Genomic DNA, 21153 nt, shown 5'->3' with positions numbered 1-21153 from the left:
TAAGGCCCAGCTTGACAAAGCCCTGACTGGAATGATTTAGTTGGGGATTGGTCCTGCTTTGAGCAGGAGGTTGGACTAGATGACCTCCTGAGGTGTTTTCCAACCCTAATCTTCTATGATTCTATGATTTTAAGGCCCCCCTTACAATGCCAGAGTGTCTTTAGTATAAATGAGATTGTCATTCTACAGTTTTAGGAAGCAGTGAATGAACAAAGCTCTTATTTAAAACACAGACAGCATTATTAATAGCAAACATTAAAAAAACCTATTAAATTCCCATGGACAGTAAAATGGTTGTTGGGTGTATGTGTAGGTCCAATATATTAGATAGCCTTTCCCAGTATAAAAACTTGTTCAGAGATTTTTTTTTAATGGCTGATATACTGCCCTCTGTCCACTGATGTGTCTCTACATGTCCATAGCAGAATATATACATAGGGATCTATGACATACAAGATTATCTGTTAGTTCATAAAGTCTAAGCCTTCAAAATGGCAAGCACATTGACCTTACTAAGACACCATCCCCCATGCTAAATATGCAGAAATAAGTGGTCAAAAGTGTCTCAACTCTGCCTTTCAATGGTGGATTTTGTTACATGGAATTAATGGGGATTTCAATGAGATGGAATGGGGGTAAAGCAAACAAATATATAACCCCATAAAGCTGAAGGAGAAAGAACACTCACATGAAAAAATCCCCTCTGATTGTTCATGCTTTCACCATGCAGAGGAGGGTACGTAATGCTGTTATTTCATAATGGAAAGCAATAAAAATCAATTCATTCTTATCTTTCAAACTTTGAAAATACAGTACTTCATGTGAGGGGAAAGGATACACCATCAGTAGCTATCTAAAGTAGTTCCTTGTTATTTGTAATATGACATCTATTTCTCACTGTTAATATTTCATTGTGGGTTTTTATTATGGGTTGGAGTAGGAAAATAGTCAATCATTCTCATCCATTCAGGAAATCGGAATTAGTAATCCATAAAGGGTGGTCTGTGTATTTAGGCTTTTTTTTAAAACCAGATGATCTAAACAGAAGCTTGGAATGAATAAAAACCGTTGCTGGCATAAAAGTTATATTGTGATGTAACAAGTTCAGCATGAGGGCTTCAGGATCAAGAAGGAAGAGAAGATTGGCAGGGAGAAAAGATTCCCGTATGTCAACACAACAAACTTTGGTATTAGCAAATAACTTAGGAAGAAGTATGAAGATGTCTGATGGATAAGTGGTTTTATATTTTTAGTCTGGTATATTTGGTAACTTTCTTGCAGCATCAAAGTTCCTCTAAGATTACTGTCCTAAAGGACACAAGAGAATTACAGTATTGGGAGAAAAAAGAAAAGAAGTACTTGTGGCACCTTAGAGACTAACCAATTTATTTGAGCATAAGCTTTCGTGAGCTACAGCTCACTTCATCGGATGCATACTGTGGAAACTGCAGAAGACATTATATACACAGAGACCATGAAACAATACCTCCTCCCACCCCACTCTCCTGCTGGTAATAGCTTATCTAAAGTGATCACTCTCCTTACAATGCGTATGATAATCAAGTTGGGCCATTTCCAGCACAAATCCAGGTTTTCTCACCCTCCGTCGCCCCCCCCCCACAAACTCCCTACCAACATTACAAAAAGAAGGATTCTAGGTGGACTCCTCCTGAAGGTTGAAACAGCAGACTGGACTTCTACATAGAGTGCTTCCGCCGACGTGCACAGGCTGAAATTGTGGAAAAGCAGCATCACTTGCCCCATAACCTCAGCTGTGCAGAACACAATGCCATCCACAGCCTCAGAAACAACTCTGACATCATAATCAAACAGGCTGACAAAGGAGGTGCTGTTGTCATCATGAATAGGTCGGAATATGAACAAGAGGCTGCTCGGCAGCTCTCCAACACCACTTTCTACAAGCCATTACCCTATGATCCCACTGAGAGTTACCAAAAGCAACTACAGAATTTGCTCAAGAAACTTCCTGAAAAAGCACAGGATCAAATCCGCACAGACACACCCCTGGAACCCCGACCTGGGATATTCTGTCTACTACCCAAGATCCATAAACCTGGAAATCCTGGATGCCCCATCATCTCAGGCATTGGCACCCTGACAGCAGGATTGTCTGGCTATGTAGACTCCCTCCTCAGGCCCTACGCTACCAGCACTCCCAGCTACCTTCGAGACACCACTGACTTCCTGAGGAAACTACAATCCATCGGTGATCTTCCTGAAAACACCATCGTGGCCACTATGGATGTAGAAGCCCTCTACACCAACATTCCACACAAAGATGGACTACAAGCCGTCAAGAACACTATCCCCGATAATGTCACGGCTAACCTGGTGGCTGAACTTTGTGACTTTGTCCTTACCCATAACTATTTTACATTTGGGGACAATGTATACCTTCAAATCAGCGGCACTGCTACGGGTACCCGCATGGCCCCACAGTATGCCAACATTTTTATGGCTGATTTAGAACAACGCTTCCTCAGCTCTCGTCCCCTAACGCCCCTACTCTACTTGCGCTATATTGATGACATCTTCATCATCTGGACCCATGGAAAAGAAGCCCTTGAGGAATTCCACCATGATTTCAACAATTTCCATCCCACCATCAACCTCAGCCTGGTCCAGTCCACACAAGAGATCCACTTCCTGGACACTACAGTGCTAATAAACAATGGTCACATAAACACCACCCTATACCGGAAACCTACTGACCGCTATTCCTACCTACATGCCTCCAGCTTTCACCCTGACCACACCACACGGTCCATCGTCTACAGCCAAGCTCTGCGATACAACCGCATTTGCTCCAACCCCTCAGACAGAGACAAACACCTACAAGATCTCTATCAAGCATTCTTACAACTACAATACCCACCTGCGGAAGTGAAGAAACAGATTGATAGAGCCAGAAGAGTTCTCAGAAGTCACCTACTACAGGACAGGCCTAACAAAGAAAATAACAGAACGCCACTAGCCGTTACCTTCAGCCCCCAACTAAAACCCCTCCAACGCATTATTAAGGATCTACAACCTATCCTGAAGGATGACCCAACACACTCACAAATCTTGGGAGACAGGCCAGTCCTTGCCTACAGACAGCCCCCTAACCTGAAGCAAATACTCACCAACAACCACATACCACACAACAGAACCACTAACCCAGGAACCTATCCTTGCAACAAAGCCCGTTGCCAACTGTGCCCACATGTCTATTCAGGGGACACCATCACAGGGCCTAATCACATCAGCCACACTATCAGAGGCTCGTTCACCTGCACATCCACCAATGTGATATATGCCATCATGTGCCAGCAATGCCCCTCTGCCATGTACATTGGTCAAACTGGACAGTCTCTACGTAAAAAAATATATGGACACAAATCAGATGTCAAGAATTGTAACATTCATAAACCAGTCGAAGAACACTTCAATCTCTCTGGTCACGCAATTACAGACATGAAGGTCGCTATCTTACAACAAAAAAACTTCAAATCCAGACTCCAGCGAGAAACTGCTGAATTGGAATTCATTTGCAAATTGGATACTATTAATTTAGGCTTAAATAGAGACTGGGAGTGGCTAAGTCATTATGCAAGGTAGCCTATTTCCCCTTGTTTTTTCCTAACCCCTCCTCCCCCCCAGACGTTCTGGTTAAACTTGGATTTATGCTGGAGATGGCCCACCTTGATTATCATACACATTGTAAGGAGAGTGGTCAGTTTGGATGAGCTATTACCAGCAGGAGAGTGAGTTTGTGTGTGGGGGGGGGTGGTGAGAAAACCTGGATTTGTGCTGGAAATGGCCCACCTTGATTATCATGCACATTGTAGGGAGAGTGGTCACTTTGGATAAGCTATTACCAGCAGGAGAGTGAGTTTGTGTGTGTGTGTTTTGGGGAGGGGGGGTGAGAAAACCTGGATTTGTGCTGGAAATGGCCCACCTTGATTTTCATACACATTGTAAGGAGAGTGGTCACTTTGGATAAGCTATTACCAGCAGGAGAGTGAGTTTGTGGGGGGGGGGGAACGGAGGGTGAGCAAACCTGGATTTGTGCTGGAAATGGCCCAACTTGATTATCATACACATTGTAAGGAGAGTGATCACTTTAGATAAGCTATTACCAGCAGGAGAGTGGGGTGGGAGGAGATATTGTTTCATGGTCTCTGTGTATATAATGTCTTCTGCAGTTTCCACAGTATGCATCCGATGAAGTGAGCTGTAGCTCACGAAAGCTTATGCTCAAATAAATTGGTTCGTCTATAAGGTGCCACAAGTACTCCTTTTCTTTTTGCAAATACAGACTAACACGGCTGTTACTCTGAAAAAAAAGTATTGGGAGAAGTAGATCATAACAAGCAGACAACTGATACTCCATAACCTAATGATGTTTAAAATATCAATCTTTCATGTTAATTTTCACAGACATTTTTAAACAGATCTTCAGAGTTGAGTTATTTTAAGATAATTCCATGCCAGGGAGAGCAGTACATGAAATTTCCCCCTCAGAAAAGGTAACATTAGAATGCTCTATGGACTTGCTGTGTTTCATTGCTTGAAAATTGCAGGAACCGTCTTAAAGTAAGCATTGTAGATGTACTAATAAACGTATTGGAGATAGGGAACTTATTTTATATTTTTGGCACCTAACCTGGGTATCCAAATATTTTATGTGAGCACTCAAAATTGCACATATGTGCATAAACGAGGCCACTATATATATATAAAGGTTCCTTAGTTTGAACATTGAGTCCTAAATGTTTAAGAAGTGAATGAAAAAGAAAAACCTGTCCACAGACAGGAATAAACCAACAATGTTCATGGAAAAAAAGAATGGAAGCTAACTCTAGAAACAGACATCCAGCTTTCACTGATTGTGAACCCTCCTGTAATCAATTTGGACATGCTATCCAATGAAGGTTTTGCCTCCTTGCAAATAGTTGTCAGAACTGATGCTGATATCAGCTCGTTTCCCCAGTCAGAATTACTGTTTCTCCGGGCTAGTATAGCATCACACACAATGACACTCTGCCCGACATGACTGTTCCAGCTAGTGTATAAATGATGGATCAACTATGATACCTAAATCTGTCTGCCTAGCTGTTTGAGTTATCATTAAAATTAAACAGCAATGTATATATATGCTGGTATACAGCTTATAACAAAATATTGTTTAATTGTTATCTAAAATGTATCATGCATCTTCTCCATCTTTACATAACAAGTGTGTTATTTTATAAATACAACTGCCTCTATAGGCCAACAGCATCTCTCCAGTCAGGCTGTTTCTATGGACACCAGTGTGGGCTCTACTTCCTACTACACTTACTCGTTGCCAAGAAAACCAAACTCCCAATGGGAATCATATAATGAAGTTCGGGAAGGTGGACAGCCACAAAAAATACTTGTAAAGTATTACTAGCCCAGAAACCACATGACAGTAGCAAAATAGAATGATGGTGAACAGAGAAAGATGACTTGCCATTCTGCCACTAAAGAGACATGGTATAAAAGGATTTGGTTACACAGTTAGTACCACTTATCAGTGGGATTACTGTATATTCAATAGCTGCCTACATTTGAGTTTTTCCACACACCAGAAGTGCCATGGCAATCTGGAGAAAATCTGCAAACTTAAATGTAAATATGGGAATTTCACATTACAGCAAAAATGATCACAAGATCCCTCCTGATTCTTAATAGCATGAATAAACCTGGCAAATCATTTGGAACTGTGGCAATGTAGACACCTTGGGGTTAAAGGAACTGAGATCAGCTGGTTCCATTTTCACAAGAGTTTTTGTTGGGCTTATTTGAGATGGAGTCATAGGAAGACATAATTTACTGGTGAGCCACTTTGGATTATGATTGCATTTCTAACAGCATAATCTGGGGAGTTCAGTGAGACGACATTACCTGGAGGCTTTTCACCAGCAGGTTTTTTCTTCCTAGCCAAAGTCTTTTTCTAGCAAAGATTTTGTTTCACATGTTGAAACCAAAGGAAGTTTTTCTTCAGAACCAGTCAGAAAAGTTGGGGATGTGGAAATTTACGTAAACCAATTAAATCTCCTAAAGGGCTTGCTATTTGTATTTGGCTATTCCTCCATTTATTTGAGAATCTGAATAAAATGCAGGAAATAAATGCCTTTATTTGGGTGCAATATTTGTGAGAGTTTTGCAGTCAGATCCTGTTTTTGTGTTACAGATTATTGTTGTGGGAAAAAATACTTCTGCACAACCTGGTCTCAAGTCTTGGAATTACATAATTTCTTTTTATTCAATTAATTTTGCCACTTTCTGTCTATAAATTATCCATAAACTAACAGCAATTTTCTCAAATTTATTGCTCAAAAATAATTCTCTAAATAATGTCTTAGTCTGTAGAATGTCAGCTGGTAGCTCATTTTTAGTATTTAATGTTCAGTTTATGGGAATATGCTGGAATACTAGGTCAAATTTCAGTTTAAGTGCACATTCCTTCCAGTAAATTTATTTTCTTGAAAAGTGAGCACACAAGAGGTTTAAATAGTCAAAGCAATCTTTTAAAAACAGTAAATGAAAGTTTGTGGAAAATATTTTGCAGTCTTTGCTCAGACCTAAGTGTCACTGCACGTAGGCAGCTTTGCTGTACTTCTGAAACTTTTGCTTTAACTACATTTAATGGGAGGAACATCTGCAAGAAACTGGATTAAGCAAAACAAACAAACAAACAAACAAAACCCACATACCTCACAGAAAAGTGTTAAAGTATTTACAATAAGAAGAGATTTTAGCAGTTTCTTTAATGTACCAATAATTATAGTAGGTTTCACATCATGATATTTAACCCACCTCCTTACCTGTTACATGAGGAGCAGAGGGAGTGGATTTACAGCCCTATAATCTAACACTTAGACCACACCTAGAAGAAGAACAATGTTATCCTACTGCCAGACCTTCCATTAGAATCTTGTCTGCTTAATAGAGTGGCTTTCCACCAAAAAATTGAAATGAGGTTCTTGGAAAGTGCTGCTGCAAGAGTCTTGTTTGTTTTTTGTTAAATAAAAGGTCTGGCTGGAATGGCACCAGATAAATAACTGAAATAGATTAGAGAGACAAGTCTTAAACAGTCTGAAGTACTGTCATCAACTTGTCTTCATTCCGTGACCTAATGAATATGATGTGCTACATGCAGCATAAACAATTTTCAAGAAGCTGTTACAGATTTTTAAAAGCCTTGCTGCAGTTATTCCAGGAATTCCCAACCGTAGAGGTCTTGACTATGTGTTATGCATCATTAAGCATGATAGCCCTTGACTGCCACAAATCTTAGCAGAATACCTAACTGATCAATGCTAAGGACGATTGGGCCCAGTGCAAAGCGGTGAGATAGTTAAAGTCTGAGAGGTTCCACTCTACAGGCAAGTGGTATGGAGCTCTTTAGGGGAGCGGGAAGCACATGAAAAGTAGTTCCACACCCTGCAAGAAATCCTATCTGGCGCCTAACACTTCCACTTCACCTCACAGAGCCCATGAAAGCTATCCTCTTCCCCCCATAAATTTAGAAGGAAAGGCATCTTCAACCAGAAGAATACATTGTCTCCCCAGGTTTAAAGATCTATTTCTGAGTTAGTTGTCAGATTAGACTACAGGATTCATTCATTCGCTCAGGATGTTATGTATTTAAGGAGAAATTTAGCTCCCTGACCTTGCTGGGATGTTAAGGAGACACTTCCCCTTTCAACTTTATTTCCCAGCACTTGGCTGCTCTATGTCACAGCCATGGGGACGGAATCCTAGACTCCAGCCATGGGAAGGGGATGGGTTTAGTAGGTGCTACTTGCCACTTCATCGTGGAGTCCCAGGCACCCAGAGTTCATTTAGGCATCCAGGAAACCCAGCAACATCACACAGCTGTTAGTAGCTTCACATCATGAATTCACATAGGGCCTGGATTTGATCCCGTTTATGTATGTATGAGCAGATACACAGAATGCACATTATCATGAATTCTTACCAGGATATTCTCTAGCAAAGCTCAGACATAACAAACACACTACATACAGAAGAAAACAATAAAATGACTGAACTAGCTATGACAATTAATGCGGTTAGTGGAGTATTTCCATAACGAGCAGATCCCGTAACAGTCTGACAAAAACAGATCATTAGAGTGGTAGAAAGGATTTCTTAACTGACTTACTGTAATACAAGCACTGAGAATGTACATAACCATCGCAATTAGATTCTAAATACTGTATACAAAACATATTCTTGGGATCCCCTTTCACTGAAGTACTGTTTCTTCTGTGAAAGAACAATGCACGCAGCATTCTGGGGTGCTCCAGAGGTTGCCTTGCCTCAGGAAAGTTCCACCAAGGTGAAACAACTGAAGATGTCTGAGGGGGATGATAGGAAGTGGGTGCACCTTTGGGTAAACAGTAAATTAGTTGTCTCCAGACAGTGATTTTCTGGGGGTGGATTTTAGTTCCTCCTGATGGTCAGTTGTTTTTAAACTGGAATATGAGCAAGTAGGGAGCTGTAGGAATCTTTAGATATTTCTACCAACACATCTGATTGTTTCTTAAGCATCATGTCCATTTATGGAGTTACAATAGCAAAAAATATGTAAAATGTCCAAATAGTACCTAAAAAGGTCAAGTTAAGCAGTCTGAAAGCGATAGCAAACACATACATACACACACTCACATATACAACTATTTCCATAGTTACAGTATCTGTGTGCTAAGCAAACTGAAGACTAGTATTAGTATTACAAGGAGAATTCAGGACCAATAGTTATTTATTGGACAATAAGTAGACTGGCTGCATAACAAAAGTAGCCATAAAGCAGACTTCTAATGACAGTTTCCATGCCACTTAAAGGGACACTCACTGTCAACTTGATTATTTGGAAACTGACTAATTTTAAAAATCCCAGTTTCTGATCGCACCCTTTAAAATTATATCTTTTTATAAAACATTTCTTTTAAATGTTTTAAAGGCTTTTTCTGCTCACGCTGATCTTTATAAGCAAGAACAAAACTGAGGCTACAGGGGAAATCAAAACTGACTATGCACAAAATGCTGTCAAATGCATAAAATAGATTGAAATGGAGAAAATTATTTTGGCTAACTTTTCAATTATAGTAATTTTAAGTGTTATTTGTCACTGTAGTAGGTACAGTATTTCCCAACTGAAATGTGATTTTCTAGTTGACTGTGTCCCTTTATAAAAGGAAGCCATAACTGCCCAAAGACCTCTCCCAGATTTTTACTGACTTTTGGAGTAATGCTTAGCCCAATAGGTCTGAAGCTTCTGCCTTAGACACAAACTCATTTTGCACTATTGTGCTACATGAGGAAGTCCTATTGATAGCACTGAAGAAACAAAGCCAATGGAGAAAGGCTACATGCTGCTAGGAAACATAGTTGCCACCTTGTGAGTGCAGAAAAAATACTACTAGATTCCATGTATGCTCTTTTGGACAGGTGTCTTTTTGTTACCTGTGTAGGACAGTGGGGCTTGGGCCTCTAGACACGACTGAACTGCAAATAATAATAAGCCAAAACATAGAAGAAACCCAGAAGTACTCACCGTCTGGTTATCCTCATACAGCTTCAAGTCATATCCACTCAGCTCCACGCAGAAAATTATTGCTGTAACCCCTTCAAAGCAGTGGATCCATTTTTTGCGCTCAGACCTCTGTCCACCCACATCCACCATTTTGAAAGTCAGCTCTTTGAAGGTAAATTTATTTTCCACAATCCCTGTGGTCATGTCCCGAGAACGCAGAATATCTTCCACTGTAGGGATGTAGTCCAGTGCCGCAATCCTTTCTAGGTCATTCAAATAGTATGCAGCATTATCCTCTAGGTGGTACTCATTGGATCGGCAGAAGCACTCCTGCACACCAGGGTCTGCCCAGAGCCGTTTCATGACTCCCAGAAGCTCAGGAGTAATCTCTCCTTTGCTTTCAGCTGGGCCTGTCAGGGCAAAAAGCTGCACGGCATCATAGGCCCTGTCAGGATTGTGGAACTCTATCTTAAGGGTGGCTAGAGCACGAATGATGCGTGTGAGGGAGTCAATGGCATTATAGATAATCAGAGGTTTGTATTCCTTGCAAGCCTCCAAGTTAAAGCCACCACTGTGAATGATTTTCATTTGCTTGACAATAGTACTCTTGCCAGAGTTGCTTGTACCCAGGAGTAGGAGCTTGATCTCACGTCGTTGTCGTTGACTCTCAGAGCGCAGGTGGCGGTCAATCCTCCGGGACCGCCGCGCTGCCTCTTTCTCCTCAGAGCTTTGCCTACATCCCATGGTATAGCAGACAGTAACAGAAGAGGAGAACTGGAGATTCTCTCTCTCTCTCTCTCTCTCTGAGCAAGAGCTGCAATATCTTTCAATTCTCGTGCCAGGTGCACCCTGTGGGAAAAAAATCAGTATCCAATACCTGATGGGCCAATAGGCCTGTACCAACTAGTTCAGTCCCAGCAGGGGTGCAAACAAATGTAGAAATGCAACCACAGACAGATAGTCTCCTCAGTAGATCTCATGGCACTCCCCTTTCCTGTGAATAAACAGTGGCACATTCCTGTTAATGAAAGGACACTTCCCTATTCCATAGTGTGGCTGGATCAGTCAAATATTCTTTTCTCTTCTGCATAATTATTTTGCTCTCTTCTGTCCAAAGGTAAGGAGCTGCACCTTCATATGCTCCGCTTTAGCCCCAGTTGTCTTTTACTTGTATTTTCTGGTTGCTGTGGTGATGCTGCTAGTTACAGCTGAAGGTCTGGTATGGTTTTGTTGTATGTTTTGTTTCTCCCACCTCCCCCACTTCTTTAGGCTGATCCAGTTCAGATCTGTGAATCTGGGCTCTCCACCTGTCAAACAGTGAGAGAAAAGAAATTAATACAACTGGGGGACTTTGCTTCCTTCTGCAGAACATTCACATTTTCTCTGCTTCTGACACTTCTGAACATTGTATTACCCCAAATAAAATCCCGATGGAAAACATGTAAAGAAAAGCAATAAAAATCTTTTAAATACTGCAGAAATTTAGGGACAGCTTGAGTCTGGAGACCTTAGAAAATCTGTACCCTGAGCAACAGTAAATCAAATCCCTTTTCTCTCCCGCCTTCTGTGTTTTTATTACCCAAATCCACGTGAAAACAAACAGTGCTGAGCTCTGTCCCAATTCTCTCTCAGCAAGAGCTGATGGCAGCCCTTTTCCTGCACAGCCCTGTTCTGACTGGTTTCCCAAAGTAGAGTCCATGAGAGATTCACAGCTACTTTCCCCCCCCTCATTTATATTTATATTGTTGTCTGGCACTAAAATGTGTGTACACATGTCCTCCTGACTCTTCTTTCATCTTTTCTATCCATTTTGTTTGCATTGAACATTTTTGTAAATAAATGATTAAATGAAAGGTGGGGATTAGGTTTGCATAAGGGTTTTGTGAAAGGGTTTATCTGAAGAGGCACAATTATTGATCTTCGCAGGAAACTGTGACAAGATGTACCAGCCTTGCAGTCCTACTACACTCCGCCTCAGGGAAAGAGCTGCAAAGGTAGGCCCTCCAGGTCTGTCTAGAGAGACAGAACAGAAGCAGCCAATCAGAGCCTGGCAGACTCAGATGAAAGGAGCTAAAGGGGCTTAGCAAGTCAGTTCCTGGTTAGGGTTGGAGAGGTAAGGGAAGGTGCTCCTCTTTGGCATAGGAGCTTGACTGATTGCATTTGCTCAAGCTGGGAGAGAAAGGACATGAGAACTTTAACCCTAAGGTAAGGGGTGAAGATAAAGGGCCAGGTGGGAAAAGGGCCAGGGAAATAGCTGTAACTAAATGAAAGGAACTGTATATGGCTGTTCTTTATAGGGCCCCTGGGTTGGAAACTGGAGTAGTGGGCTTGCCTGGGTTTCCCTACCATCCACTGATGAAGTGGCCTAAGCTTGGAGAAGGCTTGTTTAGAAGCCTCAGTGCAGGACTGAATTTAAAGGATCCAGAACCAGGGCTGATGACCCTAGTGAGGGCAGACCATTTATTGACCACTTTGCTACCCTGGAAGGGGTTCATTGTTGACTGTAACACCCAGTCTAATGGGTGAGCCACTGAAGACCCTCCAAGTGAGGCTGATAACCTACAGGGTGCCAGCAGCAGGAAGAGGTCTGCAGTACCATATGCGGCAGTGGGAGGGTCTCAAGAGGTGTGTCCCTGGTACAGAAACATTAACAAATTCTTTCTTCCCCTTAGGAAACAATATTATGTAGGGTATGATGCCTGTCCCCAGCTTAATTGATACAGTGATATATTAGTCAAACAGATCATTCCATTTTAACTCCTCTGTTTCTGGTTTTATCACAGTAAAACTAGGGTGCCATTAATATACAAGGTGGATGTTTTGTACTCTGAACATGTAGAAAATATCTTCTAAAGAGCCTTTTTATGAGAAAGAGAAAAGTATGACAGTTCATGCAGTTCTTACTGACCTTCATATACTGGTAGTTGTGATACTCTGGAAAGTAGACCAAGGGTAAACTTTTAAAAAATGCCAAAGTCCCATTTTTAAAAGTGACTTAGGAGATCAAGTGTCATTGCTTTTCAATGAGACAGACTCCTAAGAGCCTGAGGCACTCTTGAAAATAGAACTTAGGTGCTTTTGAAAATATTATCCTGAATGAATCTCCTGGCATTTCAATCTAGACAGGAACAGGCACTAGAAAATGCATTAAAGGGAACAATTCAGCCTACCGGGGGGGGTGAACTTTTTCTAACAGGGCTTTTCCATTTCTAGTTCCTATGAGCTAGATTCAACCTTTAATGAGCCCTGAAAACAGACTGTGACTCAGTCACTGTTCCTTCCCTGCGGCCCCATGGGCTTGAGGAAAGTAATTTACAGCATGAAGCTTACCTTCTCTCTGCTCTTGCCAGTTCTGCTGGCTAGCACTTTGGATGGGGAGCATGGAGCCAAGGCTCTGCCTACTCTTCATCCACTGGCTTGGGAGGGAAGTGCCAGGTTCACAGCTCCTATTCTCCCTCTGCCACACTTGAGCCATGATGTGAGGACCAACTGCACAGCTGTGCAGTAGATTGATATCTCACTGCCATATGAGTACTTTAGTCAGGGGCACAATCTGGTCTACATTTATGACTTTTTAAAGCCAATCTTCCATCTTTCTTAAAAAAAATGTTGATCAGTGCAGCAGTTCTTTTATGAGGTGCTACAGTATTTCTTTGAATGGCCCTGTGAAATTTGCTATTTGCACATTTCAGTTTTGTTGGCAGAATTCATCAGCAAGGGACTTAATGAGATCTACCCTGCCCAACCAGGTGTCATTGCAGCAGAGGGTAACTATAGATAATTTTAACTATTACCAAAACAATCTAAATTGAGATACAGTATCAGGGAGCAAACTGCCCTCATTTATACCCGTGCAACCTGCCAATGAAGTCAACTTCCAGTTGACAGAGGTTGCATCGGTATTAAATGGAGGCAATTGAGTCCAGTTTTTATTTCATAGTACTTTATGTGTAAATGGGAAACACCCCTTTTCCTTTCCTTGAACACTCATCCCTAAATGGTGGGAGGATGAACGGCTATTTCTAGGATTTCATCCCTCAGTGAGGTGATGAAACAAGTTTGGTGATCTCACCTCCTCCGCTTAGCAGCACACACTGCTATTTTAGTGCTATATTTACTTTAAACCTTTATAACAACGGACTCTGAGCAACATGTGTGTATCAATTTTAGTTTCTGTCGTGCGGTTGTCATCACTTGACAAACTTGAAGCATGTTGCAAATATCTCTTGCTCTGCGCTGAGTCCTTAGGTATATAGGTATAGATTGTGTACGCATTGGGGGACTTAACCTCCATTATTCTAAATCACTGGGGCCTGCAATTACGCAGGAGTGCCTTGACGTTATGCAGGTTCATGTACTGCAAAAGCTTGATTCACAGCACAGGTTCTATGACATCTATATGAAATCATTCCAAAAGGGCTGAAGTGTATGCATACAGAAATGCAAACCCAGTAGCAGCAAAAATCATTGTTAACTCCATCCAACGTGCAGTTAAAGGGTTTATTTAAGGGTGGCCAAAGTCCACAAACAGCAACTGTGCCCTCTCTTTGCTGAGCCTTTCCATGCTTTTAACTTGGTGTGTAGGCTTTGCTACAGTTGAGGCCTCTGCTACTTATTTCCCAAGTTTATTATTTGTGGACTGTGTCTTTATCCTTACTCAGACTCGAGTCAGGTATCAGAGTGGTAGCGTGTTAGTCTGTATCAGCAAAAAAACAGAGGAGTACTTGTGGCACCTTAGAGACTAACACATGTATTTGGGCATAAGCTTTCGTGGGCTAGAACCCACTTCATCGGATGCATGCAGTGGAAAATACAGTGTTACACCCATTTTTTCATGTGTATATACATCTTCCTACTGTATTTTCCACTGCATGCATCCGATGAAGTGGGTTTTAGCCCACGAAAGCTTATGCCCAAATAAATGTGTTAGTCTCTAAGATGCCACAAGTACTCCTCGGTTTTTTTTGAGTCAGGTATGGATTTAAAGCATAGACTTCAGAGCTGTGGGGGCCTCCCGGGGTACATGGAAATTAGGGTTGTCTCTTGGCTGGTTTTTGACTTGCCTTGCTAGTTTTTCTACTTTCTTGATGGTTGCCAGTTGAGAGATGTAATTTACCTTCCTTTTTTTTTTTTTTTTTTTGCTGCATGTGTGACCACACATGCAGCAATCTTGTAACCAGTGGCCACACATGTTATGGCTGGTGGGGTGCACTGCACCCAGCATCTGGGTCCCATTCCATGTGCACAGTGTGCCACATGCTAGGCCCTCACCTGCCAGCTGCCAAAACTACAGCAGCTCCACTCTGCACCAAGGAGCAGGTGAGAAGCAGGACAAACCTGTCACCTGTGGGCAAGGTTTGCCAGTAGGGAGGGGTAAGGAGCAGGATGGGGAAGGAAGGGATCCTGGGAGTGGATGGGACAGGGGACTCCCTCAAGGGGGTAGGTGCTCATGGGCCTGGTGGGTCAGGTTGCTGATGAGGGTGCCAGAAAAAGAAAGAAGAGGGCCAGGGAGGAGGCGGGGGGAAAGCAAATCTATCTCCCCCACTTTAAATGGTACTTCACAACTTCTGATTTAAGGAAGACTTCAGACTGAACCACTGTAGACACTGAAAAAATCATGGTCCCCAGAAAGTGTCAGAGGTGTCCCTATGGATCAGAGTTGGCATTAACAGGAGAGCTGTACTGAGGAGAGTTTCAGACTATTACCTACAACAATCTGCTCTGCAAGTAAAAACAATCTACACTTCTGTAGCCAAAGTTAGCATTCTCACTACAGAAAATTCACAGAAGAAGTTGTAGATCTGGGCCAAACAGACTGTGCTTCAAAGTCCCATTCATTCCTGACTGTCACTGTTTCAGATTCCCAGCCGCTATTGTTAACATGTATATTTTTGAAAGAGCTGCTTGTACACCTGTTCTAACAAGGGTTTCCATAACATTGGCTACACCTTTTCATATCACCACATCACCTTTTCTTCCTTGTTGCTATTGAAATCCCTGACCTCTCTCCTCCTTTCATTTAATTTATGTGCTCTAGCACCCACCCATACATGCCAATTCCCACCTTTAGATGTGCTAGATAATTTTACTATTGCTGGTCTCTTCATGAACCAGTTTCAGAATGAAGCTGCCCTTGTCATGCACCCTCTCCTTTTCCCCCAAGTGGCACTTCTCCATGGTTTAAAAAAAAAATGGGAGCATGAACAGAACATATAGGCATATCATGTAAGCCTCAAAAGCATTCAGGACTTAAAATCTGTATATTATACAGGCTTCATGAAATATTTCAACTACTGAAGTCTCTTTACTTTAAGTGTATACCACACATTTTAAAATAATAAAGACTTTTGAATCTAGTGAAGGTGAAATAATCCCAGAGAATTCATTTCAGGGCCTGTTAGTTGTGTGTGTCAAAGTTAAAATACATATTGTACACAAAGACACTAGCAAAAGACCAAATTGCCCTCTGCATCACTAACAGCACTCTATCAAGCCTGCTGAAAAAGAGTGCCAATATCAGCTAGGTATTTACCTTGTTTTTCTTTACTACTTCCCTTGTCTCTTGGGTATTCAGTTGGCATGTAATGAAGTCATGAAGTACAAGTAATGTATCAGCATAAAATGAAAACATGACACAGTATATGATAGAGTGGTAATTACCAAAACTTTGCTCACCATGGCATAGCCAAACACACTACTTTAAGAAAACCCTCCACTAAAATGTGGAGCTGTACTTTCTTCACAGAAATAGCTTTGTCCTAGTGCTGCATTTGAGACAAAATTGAGGTATGAAATCTAGATTTCTGTTTGGCCATGTGAATCAGTGACCTTCAGGCCAGAGTGGAAGAGTGACGTGACATCATTAAAAATATGGCCAAATTCTGCTCTGTTATATTGGTTTAAATCTGGAGTTAGCTCCAGTAACCTGACTCTGAGCATAAATACTCTGGCGTACCTGGAGGCAGGATTTGTTCCACTTTTTCTGTAGAGTCCCTTTAATGGAGGATTCCATTATTTATTAACCATATTGCCTTAACTTAAAGAGTTTTTTCTTTCTATGCTCCCTGCTAATGGTGTTGCCATTTCAGATGCTGTTTGCACAGACTTTTCCCCCCTCAATCTATGCCTGTTGTAGCAACATATAAATTGCCATACTGGATCAGACCAGTGGGTTGCTGTCATCCAGCATCCTGTCTCTGGCAGTGGCCAGTACCAGATGTTTTCAGAGGAAGGTGAACAATCCTGCAGTAGACAGATGTAAAATAAGCTGTTCCACAGATTAGGTCTCTTATTCTGATCTCAAATACTTGCAGGCTGGCTTAAACCCAGAAGGCTTAATATCCTTTCCAAAATTTGTACCAGTAGTTATGAAATCTGGATATAATAGGTATCTATATAAATATACAATCCCTTTTGGAACCTTAAGTTATTGGCATCAACTTCCTGTGGCAGAGAGTTCCACAGTTTGTTTATATGTTGTGTAAAAAACACTTCATTTTATCAGTTTTGAATTTCCCACCTTTTAACTTCATTGACTGTTTCCTTGTTCTGTCTTAGCCCTGGTCTACTCAAGGAGTTGAGGTCGAATTTAGCAGCGTTAAATCGATTTAACCCTGAACCCATCCACACGACAAAGCCCTTTTTTTCGACTTAAAGGGCTCTTAAAATCGATTTCTTTACTCCACCCCCGACAAGGGGATTAGTGCTGAAATCGGCCTTGCTGGGTCGAATTTGGGGTAGTGTGGACGCAATTAGACGGTATTGGCCTCCCGGAGGTATCCCAGAGTGTTCCATTGTGACCGCTCTGGACAGCACTCTCAACTCAGATGCACTGGCCAGGTAGACAGGAAAAGGCCTGCGAACTTTTGAATCTCATTTCCTGTTTGGCCAGCGTGGCAAGCTGCAGGTGACCACGCAGAGCTCATCAGCAGAGGTGACCGTCATGGAGTCCCAGAATCACAAAAGAGCTCCAGCATGGACCAAACGGGAGGTACAGGATCTGATCGCTGTATGGGGAGAGGAATCCGTGCTATCAGAACTCTGTTCCAGTTTTCGAAATGCCAAAACCTTTGTCAAAATCTCCCAGGGCATGAAGGACAGAGGCCATAACAGGGACCCGAAGCAGTGCCATGTGAAACTTAAGGAGCTGAGGCAAGCCTACCAGAAAACCAGAGAGGCAAACAGCCGCTCCGGGTCAGAGCCCCAAACATGCCACTTCTATGATGAGCTTCATCCCATTTTAGGGGGTTCAGCCACCACTACCCCAACCGTGTGCTTTGACTCCGTCAGTGGAGATGGAGGCAACACGGAAGCAGGTTTTGGGGACAAGGAAGATGAGGAGGAGGAGATTGTAGAAAGCTCACAGTAAACAAGTGAAAAAACCGGTTTTCCTGACAGCCAGGAACTGTTTCTCACCCTGGACCTGGAGCCAGTACCCCCCCAAACCCACCCAAGGCTGCCTCCCGGACCCACCAGGCGGAGAAGGGACCTCTTGGTGAGTGTACCTTTTAAAATAGTATACATGGTTTAAAAGCAAGCATGTTTAATGATTAATTTGCCCTGGCATTCACGGCCAGTACAGCTACTGGAAAAGTCTGTTAACATGTCTGGGGATGGAGCGGAAATCCTCCAGGGACATCTCCATAAAGCTCTCCTGGAAGTACTCCCAAAGCCTTTGCAAAAGGTTTTTGGGGAGGGCAGCCTTATTCAGTCCACCATGTAGGACACTTTACCATGCCAGGCCAGTAACACGTAGTCAGAAATCACTGCAGAACAAAGCATTGCAGCGTTTGTTTGCTGGCGTTCAAACAACATCCGTTCTTTATCTCTCTGTGTTATCCTCAGGAGAGTGATCATTCATGGTCACCTGGTTGAAATAGGGTGCTTTTCTTAAGGGGACATTCAGACGTGCCCGTTCCTGCTGGGCTGTTTGCCTGTGGCTGAACAGAAATGTTCCCCGCTGTTAGCCACGCGGTGCGGGGAGGGGTTAGCCACGCGCTGTGGGGAGGCAAAATGCGACCTTGGAACGAAAGCACATGTGCTATGTATGTAATGTTAAGAGCAAGGTTTACTGTGAAAGAGTGTACCCATTGTTCTATAAAATGTGTCTTTTTAAATACCACTGTCCCTTTTTTTCCTCCACCAGCTGCATGTGTTCAAGGATCACAGGATCTTCTCCTTCCCAGAGGCTAGTGAAGATTAGAAGGCGAAAAAAACGCCCTCACAATGAACTGTTCTCTGACCTCATGCTGTCCTCCCACACAGACAGAGCACAGACGAATGCATGGAGGCAGACAGTGTCAGAGTGCAGGAAAGCACAAAATGAACACGAGTAAGTGGCGGGCTAAAGCTGATAGGTGGTGGCAGTGTGATGAGAGGAGGCAGGATTCAGTGCTGAGGCTGCTGGAGGATCAAACTAATATGCTCCAGCGTATGGTTGAGCTGCAGGAAAGGCAGCTGGAGCACAGACCGCCGCTACAGCCCCTGTGTAACCAACCGCCCTCCTCCCCAAGTTCCATAGCCTCCTCACCCAGACGCCCAAGAACACAGTGGGGGGGGCCTCTGGCCACCCAGCCACTCAACCCCAGAGGATTGCCCAAGCAACAGAAGGCTGGCATTCAATAAGTTTTAAAGTGCTGTGTGGCCATGTCCTTCCCTCCTTCACCACCCCTCCTGGGCTACCTTGGAAGTTATCCCCCTATTTGTGTGATGAATTAATAAAGAATGCATGAATGTGAAGCAACAATGACTTTATTGCCTCTGCAAGCGGTGATCGAAGGGGGGAGGGGAGGGTGGTTAGCTTACAGGGAAGTAGAGTGAGCCAAGGGTGGGAGGGTTTCATCAAGGAGAAAAACAGAACTTTCACACCATAGCCTGGCCAGTCATGAAACTGGTTTTCAAAGCTTCTCTGATGCGTACCGCACCCTCCTGTGCTCTTCTAACCGCCCTCGTGTCTAGCTGCGCATAACCAGCAGCCAGGTGATTTGCCTCAACCTCCCACCCCACCATAAACGTCTCCCCCTTACTCTCACAGATATTGTGGCGCGCACAGCAACCAGTAATAACAGTGGGAATATTGGTTTCGCTGAGATCTAACCGAGTCAGTAAACTGCGCCAGTGTGCTTTTAAATGTCCAAATGCACATTCTACCGCCATTCTGCACTTGCTCAGCCTGTAGTTGAACAGCTCCTGACTACTGTACAGGCTGCCTGAGTATGGCTTCATGAGCCATGGCATTAAGGGGTAGGCTGGGTCTCCAAGGATAACTGTAGGCATTTCAACATCCCCAATGGTTATTTTCTGGTCGGAAGAAAGTCCCTTTCTGCAGCTTTTGAAACAGACCAGAGTTCCTGAAGATGCGAGCGTCATGTACCTTTCCCGGCCATCCCACGTTGATGTTGGTGAAACGTCCCTTGTGATCCACCAGTGCTTGCAGCACTATTGAAAAGTACCCCTTGCGGTTTATGTACTCGCCAGCTTGGTGCTCCGGTGCCAAGATAGGGATATGGGTTCCGTCTATGGCCCCATCACAGTTAGCGAATCCCATTGCAACAAAGCCATCCACTATGACCTGCACATTTCCCAGGGTCACTGCCCTTGATATCAGCAGATCTTTGATTGCGTTGGCTACTTGCATCACAGCAGCCCCCACTGTAGATTTGCCCACTCCAAATTGATTCCCGACTGACCGGTAGCTGTCTGGTGTTGCAAGCTTCCACAGGGCTATCGCCACTCACTTCTCAACTGCGAGGGCTGCTCTCATCTTGGTATTCTGGCGCTTCAGGGCAGGGGAAAGCAAGTCACAAAGCTCCATGAAAGTGCCCTTACGCATGCGAAAGTTTTGCAGCCACTGGGAATCGTCCCAGACCCGCAACACTATGCGGTCCCACCAGTCTGTGCTTGTTTCCCGGGCCCAGAATCGGTGTTCCACGGCATGAACCTGCCCCATTAGCACCATGATGCCCACATTGCCAGGGCCCGTGCTTTGAGAGAAGTCTGTGTCCATGTCCTCACTCTTGTCACCGTGCTGACGTCGCCTACTCACCCAGTTTCGCTTTGGCAGGTTCTGGTGCTGCATATACTGCTGGATAATGCGTGTGGTGTTTAATGAGCTCCTAATTCCCAAAGTGATCTGAGCGGGACTCCATGCTTGCCGAGATATGGCGTCTGCACGGAAAAAAGGCGCGGAACGATTGTCTGCTGTTGCTCTGACGGAGGGACGGGCGACTGATGACATGGCTTATAGGGCTGGCTTACAGGGAATTAAAATCAACAAAGGGGGTGGCTTTACATCAAGGAGAAACAAAAACAACTGTCACACAGAATGGCCCCCTAAGCAGGCCCATGCTCAACCCACTGAGCTATCTCTCCTCCCGGTATTCCAGGCAGGACTGAATCTCGATTAAACTTTTCAAGGTGCCCCTGACAGACCTCACCAAAACAATTGTCGGCTGTTGATTTCACGGAGGGAGGGAGGGGGGAGCAAATGAATACAAAACAAATCTGGTCTATATCTTGTTTTGATCCACTCCATCTATCTTTTACATCTTTGGCTGGCAGCAGATAGTGCAGTAGGACTG

At 43.3% G+C, this 21153-nt stretch overlaps 2 protein-coding genes across 2 annotated transcripts in view; one reads left to right on the top strand and one right to left on the bottom strand.

The window, feature by feature from the left end:
* RSPH14 (radial spoke head 14 homolog) overlaps positions 1–21153 on the top strand; it is a 208494-nt gene that overhangs the window by 118400 nt on the left and 68941 nt on the right. The gene's annotated exons all lie outside the window — the stretch shown is intronic.
* GNAZ (G protein subunit alpha z) overlaps positions 1–21153 on the bottom strand; it is a 141918-nt gene that overhangs the window by 87042 nt on the left and 33723 nt on the right. The window contains exon 2 of the mRNA XM_074973314.1: positions 9596–10881. Coding sequence (XP_074829415.1) covers positions 9596–10318 — 723 coding nt within the window. The 5' untranslated portion in view covers positions 10319–10881. The remainder of the gene's footprint in view (positions 1–9595; positions 10882–21153) is intronic.

This window comes from Natator depressus, chromosome 15, assembly GCF_965152275.1.
Source record: "Natator depressus isolate rNatDep1 chromosome 15, rNatDep2.hap1, whole genome shotgun sequence".
Classification (NCBI taxonomy): Eukaryota; Metazoa; Chordata; order Testudines; family Cheloniidae; genus Natator; species Natator depressus.
This window is presented reverse-complemented; position numbering and strand designations above follow the sequence as displayed.